Source organism: Ruditapes philippinarum, unplaced genomic scaffold (genome assembly GCF_026571515.1).
Source record: "Ruditapes philippinarum isolate M1 unplaced genomic scaffold, ASM2657151v2 ctg2661_1_1_1_1, whole genome shotgun sequence".
Lineage (NCBI taxonomy): Eukaryota > Metazoa > Mollusca > Bivalvia > Venerida > Veneridae > Ruditapes > Ruditapes philippinarum.
This window is the reverse complement of record NW_026853304.1, coordinates 64,671-74,284: the sequence shown is the minus strand read 5'-3', so window position 1 is coordinate 74,284 and position 9,614 is coordinate 64,671. Positions and strand designations below refer to the sequence as shown.

At 35.3% G+C, this 9,614-nt stretch overlaps 1 protein-coding gene across 2 annotated transcripts; it reads left to right on the top strand.

Annotated features, from left to right (window-relative positions):
* Positions 1-406: 406 nt before the first annotated feature.
* LOC132736438 (uncharacterized) lies at positions 407-7,330 on the top strand. 2 transcript variants are annotated; one of them, XM_060723567.1, is made up of 2 exons: positions 407-544; positions 4,586-7,330. In XM_060723567.1, the coding sequence occupies exon 2, from the start codon at positions 4,600-4,602 to the stop codon at positions 6,208-6,210; it is 1,611 nt and encodes a 536-aa protein (XP_060579550.1). In that variant the 5' UTR covers positions 407-544; positions 4,586-4,599; the 3' UTR covers positions 6,211-7,330. The 2 variants fall into 2 exon arrangements, with proteins under 2 accessions (XP_060579550.1, XP_060579549.1); XM_060723566.1 differs by having other exon boundaries at positions 517-652.
* Positions 7,331-9,614: the final 2,284 nt, after the last annotated feature.

Genomic DNA, 9,614 nt, shown 5'->3' with positions numbered 1-9,614 from the left:
CCTAATCTCGAGTCACGGTCCGCCCTGGTACGGTCCGCCCTGTCTCACGGTCCGCCCTGTCCGTAATTCTCAGCGAGTTCCATCACGGATTTATATTACATCTATCTAATATAAATCCGTGGTTCCATCAAACATAGTTCTTCCTTTTCATGAGAAGGAAGAACAATATACAACAATTAAATACCCACCAGAATACAAATGTATATCGTAAACGTTCAATTGATAAAAAGTGGGATTTTAGGCAGTTTAACATTTTTTGTTACCAGTTTTTGGTCAATGACCATTATAATACTAATACTATGACAATCTTTCAATATATAGTCAATTAACGAGAAAATGAGTATAATGGTGCTCTAAATGAAATTCATCGTGAATACCACAAAATGTTTCTATTGTCATGTGATTGGCGAAAACTAAAATATCCCTTGACGATCCTTATAATCTCTATTTATAGATCTATCGTCATGGGATCCCAATTGGGATTTTAGTGTATTTATATGACACTGTAAGTGGAAGGTTTACCCCTTGTAGACGCGGAAACATGGTTAGTAAGATATTTTAGTTCTCGAAGCGTGAAATATAATAAATCTTTTAATCTTAGTTGGAGAACATTGGCTAGATCTATTCAACGAACCAGTGAATAAAATGACACGTGAGAATAGTTTTTGTTCAGCTTTGATAACTACATGTATGAAATGTAAACAATAATGTACGAATAATGTCAATATTGATTTATGTTATATATTATTATTTATGTTTATATTTGCGACATGTTTAAGGTACTAACTGGTCTAATATTGTACAAATCATTTCTGCGTAGATAGCACTTTATTTGGTGAAAATTGGTTGACAATTAACAAAGATTTGATAAGGCATTGTGGTATGTTCCGCTGGCGAACCTATAATTATAGTATATATGGATGAAATTTTTAAAAACAACTTTCCTTTGTTGTTTTATTGAAAATAAGATATTTTAAAAACATTTTGAGTGAAAAAAATATTTTATTTATAAAAATAAGTGGGTCATGTACATGTATACTTTCCAAGCCACGCACCGACTGCCTGTGTACTAAACTTGACACCCCTACTATAAATTATTTGCGATTAGAGTAACAGAGTGTAATATACCCGTGTGTCACAAAAATTCACAATACGCCATACGGGAAGGAGTCAGGTTTTAAAGTTACCCGCACTCCGTAGCATGCCCATTATGGTCAGTAAAGCTACACCGTATCATACAGAATCTTTTTTGTTATTTTCCGAGGCGTTTCAATTTGTAAACAGCAGGAATAATTTTGCTTGAACGGAAAGAATCAAACACTTGCATCTGCTTAAGTACTTACGCCTACGCCCCTCGTACTAATCGTAGCCCATTTCGAGCATTTCAATGTTATGATACCGGAACTACATATTCAGGAATAAGCTACGAGAGACACGGATTAATACGGCATCGTCACGGAACCCGTATGTCAGTAGCTATCCGTATTATAATGGGTAAGCTTGTATTCTAGCAGTCTTACTATGTTTATGCGCATTTGCAACGGAAACCCGACGTATCCTGCTGTATTATGTACTGGTCCGCACTGTTTAGTACGCAATTAAATTTAAGTGTTTAGGTTAAAGGGATAACTACTACCTTTCTACGTTTAATACAGATATAATTGCGGGAAGCAGATTAAATATAATGATAATTGCCATTTACTGGCTGCAACTTTATATTGAAATGGCTCAGAATGCGGAGGCAGTGGTCGAGCTGCTTGATGACATGCATAGAGGTAAAATATATTAATATCGTACTACAATTCATAAGTAATAGAATAACATTAAATGTAATATTTTACAAACATTGGATCATGAAATTGGAGTAAATATGTACATTAAACGAAGTGTCCAATAAGCCTCGGAACGCTGGCCCTTGAGTGATAATAAGATTAATTAACAAGTTTTTTTTACATATTTTTAAAACATAAACATTCACGATAATTAATGTTATTGTAAAATGAACAGCAAATTTTAAAATTAAAAGATCAACATTTTTCTTTAATGATTACTAGTCCATATCTAATCAGGTAAGAGAAGACAGACGAGATGGTGGACTAGAGAACACATCTGCGGATGTTTCTAAATTCAAAATTTTACTATTTCATGTTTAAATGTTGAATTCTGCTTAAGCCGGTGCTAGGGGGCGTGGACGGTAACTTGCACTTTCCAATAACGTCCATGAACAGGCTCAATCAAACCGAGCCTGCAACATTTTCAATTTTGCCGTGTTGGGCCTTCTTTCGGGATTCTGTATTTATCTATTTTACGAAGACCCCTTCATGTTTAGTATGAGGCGCTCATGGCCGAACTTGTTGAGGATCCGGCGTCTTTCAAGAAATTCACTTTAATCGGACCTGATATGTCGAATCCTCTCCGCCAAAATCATTGAACTCTGCAATTCGTTTTCTAGGTGTTCTTTTTTGTGAGGCATTTTGAAAATGAGCATGCCGTATCTATCCGTGGCAATTCGTTCTTCTCCGTATCAATTCGTTCTTCTCCGTATCAGACCGTACTTATTCGTACTAACCCGTGCTTATACCGTAGCAGACCGTAGTGTATCCGTAGTGCGTCCGTCCTGATTCGTGTCGCTCCGTATCAAACCGTGTCGGTCCGTAAGAATCCGTGTCTCGACATATTTGCGGGAACATTCAATAAATGATAATTGCCATTTACTGGCTGCAACTTTATATTGAAATGGCTCAGAATGCGGAGGCAGTGGTCGAGCTGCTTGATGACATGCATAGAGGTAAAATATATTAATATCGTACTACAATTCATAAGTAATAGAATAACATTAAATGTAATATTTTACAAACATTGGATCATGAAATTGGAGTAAATATGTACATTAAACGAAGTGTTCAATAAGCCTCGGAACGCTGGCCCTTGAGTGATAATAAGATTAATTAACAAGTTTTTTTTACATATTTTTAAAACATAAACATTCACGATAATTAATGTTATTGTAAAATGAACAGCAAATTTTAAAATTAAAAGATCAACATTTTTCTTTAATGATTACTAGTCCATATCTAATCAGGTAAGAGAAGACAGACGAGATGGTGGACTAGAGAACACATCTGCGGATGTTTCTAAATTCAAAATTTTACTATTTCATGTTTAAATGTTGAATTCTGCTTAAGCCGGTGCTAGGGGGCGTGGACGGTAACTTGCACTTTCCAATAACGTCCATGAACAGGCTCAATCAAACCGAGCCTGCAACATTTTCAATTTTGCCGTGTTGGGCCTTCTTTCGGGATTCTGTATTTATCTATTTTACGAAGACCCCTTCATGTTTAGTATGAGGCGCTCATGGCCGAACTTGTTGAGGATCCGGCGTCTTTCAAGAAATTCACTTTACGTCGGACCTGATATGTCGAATCCTCTCCGCCAAAATCATTGAACTCTGCAATTCGTTTTCTAGGTGTTCTTTTTTGTGAGGCATTTTGAAAATGAGCATGCCGTATCTATCCGTGGCAATTCGTTCTTCTCCGTATCAATTCGTTCTTCTCCGTATCAGACCGTACTTATTCGTACTAACCCGTGCTTATACCGTAGCAGACCGTAGTGTATCCGTAGTGCGTCCGTCCTGATTCGTGTCGCTCCGTATCAAACCGTGTCGGTCCGTAAGAATCCGTGTCTCTCCGGGGGCATTTGGTGGTAAATCCGTCGGACTCCGTACTCATACCATTGTGTGTCCGTACTGGAACCGTGGCGGACTACAGAATTTCACATTCCCGTAGTAATCCGTGAACGATTAGACCGTAGCTCTTCCGTGGCATTATCCGTGAATATGTGACCGGGGCATAAAGTTGTACTGAGCGTCATACTATTACATGACATTCACGTGTTAATTATATTCTAGCGTGTATACGCACGTTCTTATAATATTATCTTTACCGTGACTTTATGTAAACCACAGTCCCTGAACTCCTCGAATCAACTCGAATCTTTGAATTTGTTGTATCGATTTATTGCGGGTTGGTACAATGACATGGTTTAAAATTGTGTTTTTACACGTAGAAAATCGCGTAGGGATTCGGGTTACGCGATCGTGTCCGACCTAGCAAAATTACGATATTCTATCCGAAATATCGGTTTGTTGTTCAAAAACGGTATAAGTGGGGACATTAATGTTATTGTCAACGTCTAGTGATGTCATTTAGCTGCAATTTGATATATAGCTTTATATGATTTACGTAAAAATGACTTTGCAATTTTGACTTATACTGGACTAGTGACATTCGGCCGATTTGGCGAGTTCAACCCCTTGTCTATATATTATATATACAGTATATATTTTTTTTCTAAAATTACTTTTTTTACACTATCCCAACACTGTGCTGGGTCCCTGTGATGTAAACAAAGGAGAAAATAGGGTCTATATTATATTTCACTGTGATTTAATGATCGCAAGATATGTATTTCCTTAAAAATTTAAAACTCCCTCACAAAAAAGAATGAATTCAGTTCAACATATTGACTGTGTTAAAAATTAAAATGAATGAATGAATGAATGAATGAAAATGTTCGATAATTTCAGAACTGATATTTGAAATGACGTGGAATTTCCAGTGGTTTTGTTGTGATAAAGCTAATGAAGCTGCACTAGATGACATTGCTGTTGTTGTATCCAGCAACCATGTGGAGGAAATGTATGTGACTGTCCGTCCTGAACTATTACAACAGAGGGACGGTGTTACTCTTAACCAGTGTGTTGAAGCAGTTATTGATGAAGCACACGGACGCTTGAGTAAAGATGAAAGGAACGAACAACAATATCTTGATTACCATAAAGAAAAATCGACTGTTAATGATCAAAATCAACATCTTGATGTGTATGAACCAAATGGAAACTTACGTAGATATGAAGAAAATGTACACTACAATAAAGGTGAAAACATATGTATAAACAAGGATGCTGTTCACAGACATGATAAACCTTGGCAAGCAGACGACCTCTTAGACAGTTTCCTAAGTTGCCTACTGGTCGAGATCAAGTCAAAATTATCTAAATCTGAATTATATGATATTAGAAATGCAGTGGAGAATTTAGTATCTTATTTATTAAATAAACTTGAACAAATTGAACCAGTTTTGAGAGTAGGTGAAATAATACCTACTGGAAGTTGCTATGATGGCACCAAAATATTACAACCCGACGAATTTGATTTCCTTGCTGTGATAGATTGTCTTTCCTTAAACAATTTGACGACTGCTGTCAAAGCCTCTAAAGAATTGTGTTCAGCCGACGGGTATGCACACGCACTTTGTGATGAAAGATCACCTGACGGGTCACGTTTTATAGAACAAGATGACGACAATTGTGTTGTAGCGTGTCGGAGATCAAATTCATTACGAGAATTATTTCGAGACCGTTTTCACATGCTTCTTCTTAATGAAATAAACAATACATATTCATTGGTAAATCATACAGGAGTGTTGAATTTAGAGGGGTTTTCAATTTCAATCAATGGTCCCCAATGTAATGTAAAAGTTGTGTGGAAACCCAAGGATGATCCAAATAGTCTCCCAGTAGATATTGACATTACCCCCGCGATCAAATGTAGTTTAAAGAATGTGTTGGTTACCTCTGACGTTATTAATGATGACGTATTCAAATTGATGTCAAAACATCAATATTTATACCTCATACCTCGGCCACAAAGATCCTGTAACAAGTGCTTTAAAATGGTCTTCCCGCATTCTGACCAACATTTGGTGACGACATTAAGCGAGTCGCACAGAAAAGTGCTGTTAATTTTGAAATATCTGGCATGCGAAATGCTCAAGTTCGACTTCCGGTTAAAGACGATTTTTAATTCTTTTACTATGAAGACGGCGTTGTTGCATCATTCGTTGAACTGTAAAGAAAGTGACGGTCAAAGTGTTAGCATATGTTTAAATACGACCCTTGATTACATGAAACATCAACTAGATAGACGAGTCCCGGAAATGACAAGTGTATTCACCGTCCGTCGGAACGTCTGGAAAAATGCCGAAAATTACGAAATAACTCTAGCACGTGTCCTTATTAGGGATGTGGCAGTCGTTTTCAATAAGATTAATTGTGGAAAATTCAAAGACTCTAATTTTGCCATACTTAAACGTGAACTTTTATTTGCATGTTCAAATTCTGTACCATTAAGTATTGTTTCTAATAATTAGTCATAAAGTCACAACATGGAAGTTTGTTTTTATCTCAAACAAGAAGGAAGTCAATCATGTTCGGCAAACTTTATATGGGTCACCATTGTGTGCTCAGATTTAAAATTTTCAATTTGTATGTTTCCGTTAATTTATATTTAAGAAACATTTATCACGGGGAAGAATCACGCCATTCGTTACCCAAAGAAATAAGATGGCGGATGCGATCGAAAAGTAGGTTTTTCCCTTTTTTCTCTGAAATTTATGGTTCTATAGTGTAAAAGTACATATAATAACCTTCTCCACAATTTTCCGAGCACACAGGATTTTATTTCATGATCTTTTGTCCCGTACTTCATCTCAAATGGGCGTCACCAGATCCGAAGCGAGAGCATTTTCCACCGGTTTGATCGTGGTAACGTACAGCGTCTTCTCTAAAATGCACTGTTTCTTTTACATATATGTATTTAAATTGAAACCGCTAACTTTAAAATGTTGTAATATGTCGTCATCTAAGCATTTATGCCTATTCTGGCTAGAATAACCGCTGTAATATTAATATCGGGGCATTTTCCGGAAATGATAACATATGGCGCACAAAATATCAGTGATAACGTACGGCGCATTTTTCTACTTGGTGGATTTCCATTTGTCCGGTCAGCTAATAATGAATTAATTGTATGTAGGAAATGATAGGTATCTGAAAAATTGTTTGTCAGTTCAGAAATAAATAACAATGCTGCACAATTGGGTATAAATATCTTTCTAGCTGGTGGCGTAATAGATATTCGTTGTTAATAAACTAACCTCTATCTACCAATTAAAACACACATGTACAGTTTGAAAATATGTTTGTATTAAATGTAGAATGGAAAGAAAAACCTCCACTTTCAGGAAACATTGTATATTGTTGTCTTCTATTTAATTTTCGCAATTATGGTCGTATCCCTTTATCAGAATGAAGAAACACATTCAGCAGAGCAGAAATGTTAAAAAGGTACGGACGACTAGACATATTTTCTTTTCAAAAGAAAAAGTCTAGTAAAATCATTTCTAACAAATTTAAGGTAATCTTAATATTTGAACCGCGTCAAACATAAACAAAACAAAAAGTGATTGCGGCTAGCTTACATTCAAATGAGATGACCCTGTGTTTATTTAATATGGTCGCTCATTGAAAGAAAAATACATAACAGAGAATAATGAATGAGTGTATGTTCTATATTGAATTCATTGAATGAGTTAGAAAATAATGTTATGCGAAAAAGCTCAATAAATTTAGTAAATAAGAAATTTCCTGTTTATTTGACGGGCGGTTAATATTAAACGCTATCATTTAGTGTGACGTTGCGCCACTATGACGTCAGATATATTTGCACGACAAAGCCATGCTAAACAGTTTTTTTTTTTGTTGTTATTTTATAAATAAAAGAAACGTGATAATTTGATCAAAATAATTACATGCAATTCATGAACTTTCCTATCGTATTCTGGCTTTTTTTATTCTGACGTTTTTGTAAACAATCAATTTCTTATGAAAAACTTTATTTGTCATCCAATGAAAACACTGTATTTCTGTGCGTTAATTTTCATAGAAGAACAAAAGTGTCCAGCTCTATTTGTAATCCAATGAAAACGCTGTATTTCTTAAAAATACTTTGTGTTAATTTTCATAGAAGAACAAAATTCGATACTATATCAAAGTCCGTTCATAGTAGCCTACTATTTTTCATAGTGCTTCATAGAACCGTGTTCGTAAAAATAGTTAAAGTGAATATTAATGAAGTCAAAAAGTTTGACACTAAGTATGTTAGTATTCATCCATAGCTGTTCTACAGAAATTAGAAACATTCTCCTGTCGATATTGCTCCCGTCAAAGTTTCTTATTTCTGTAGAATAACACATGTACATAGATATTTGAAATTTGGGATCAAGTTTAACTTTCGGGGACACTTTGTATATGCTAGTGTTCATCCCTGCTGTTCCACAGAATTTAGAAACTGTGACGGGAGCGATATCGACAGGAGAATGTTTCTAACTTCTGGAGAACAGCTTCGGGTGAATACTAATATACTTAGTATCAAACTTTATTTGGCATCATAATCACTCACTTTATTACGTCATTTTGCGGTTCGATGAAGTACCATGACTATGAACGGAATTCGATATAGTATCGGCTTTTGTTCTTCATTATTTTCAAGAAATACAATGTTTTCATGGGATGAAATATATAAAGTTGGACACTAAATCTAAAATAATGCAATCGGAACGTCCTCGGCTATTATCTATAATAACCTCGGAAACAAGTAGTTCTACCACGTGATTTCAGATGAAAACAAAAACAGAGTTTGCAATGTAAAAAGAATGTATATATTTGAGAGCCAAAGGAAAAAATGTATGTTTCGGTACAATTATGATTGAATATATTTCTTTCAACACTTTTTTTATTGAAAAATGCCCAGTGATGGACAATTTTAAAAAACCGACTTAATGTCAACAGGTTTGCATTTTGAACTTTCGGTTTCTTCAACCATAATAATAAATATATAAATAATATATTGTTTGCTTTTTATGTATGAATTCACTTATTTTAGGTGGACCTTTACTTGATATAATGGGAATAAACTTGTCAATAACTCTCAGCATTAAATTACTATTTGTTAACATATTTAGTTTCTTAGTGTAGGTTAGACCGAAATACCGCATCCGTTCTTGTGTTCGAGGTCCTTATCCGAAGACTGACGGAAAGAGCCGAAAAGTTGCGATTGAAAATAAATAAAATTCAAACCACCAAAGGTGGGGTATGCTGCTCTATATTCGAGTTTGATATGCAAGAAAACATATCACTTGTGATTACGTATGGATTTAAATATCCATCTCTCGTGCACCTGCAAAAGCAAGCCTCGTTACAGCACAATGCGAAAGCGCCCCCGGATCAGATATTTCTGTCCGATACAAAAAAAAACACAAGACAGATATTATTATGCAAACACTAAATAATATTCAGTTTCTTTATTTGGTTCTACACATTTTCTTATGTCTGGTAAACATAACTTTTCTATTATATATAAAATCCATTTAAGCAGAAAAAAGCGCCGTACGTTATCATTGATATTTTGTGCGCCATACGTTATCATTTCCGAAAAATGTCCCGGTATTAAAATTAAAGCAGTTATTCTAGCCAGAATGGGCATGAATGCTTAGATGACGAGATATTACAACTTTTTAAAGTCATTGGTTTCAGTTAATGTACATATATGAAAAAGGAACAGTGAATTTTAGAGAAGAAGCCGTACGTTACCACGAATCAAACCGATGGAAAATTCTCTCGCTTCGAATCTGGTGACGCGCATTTCAGATGAAGTACGGGACAAAACATCATGAAATTAAATCCTGTGTGTCTGAAAAATTGTGGAGAAGGTTTT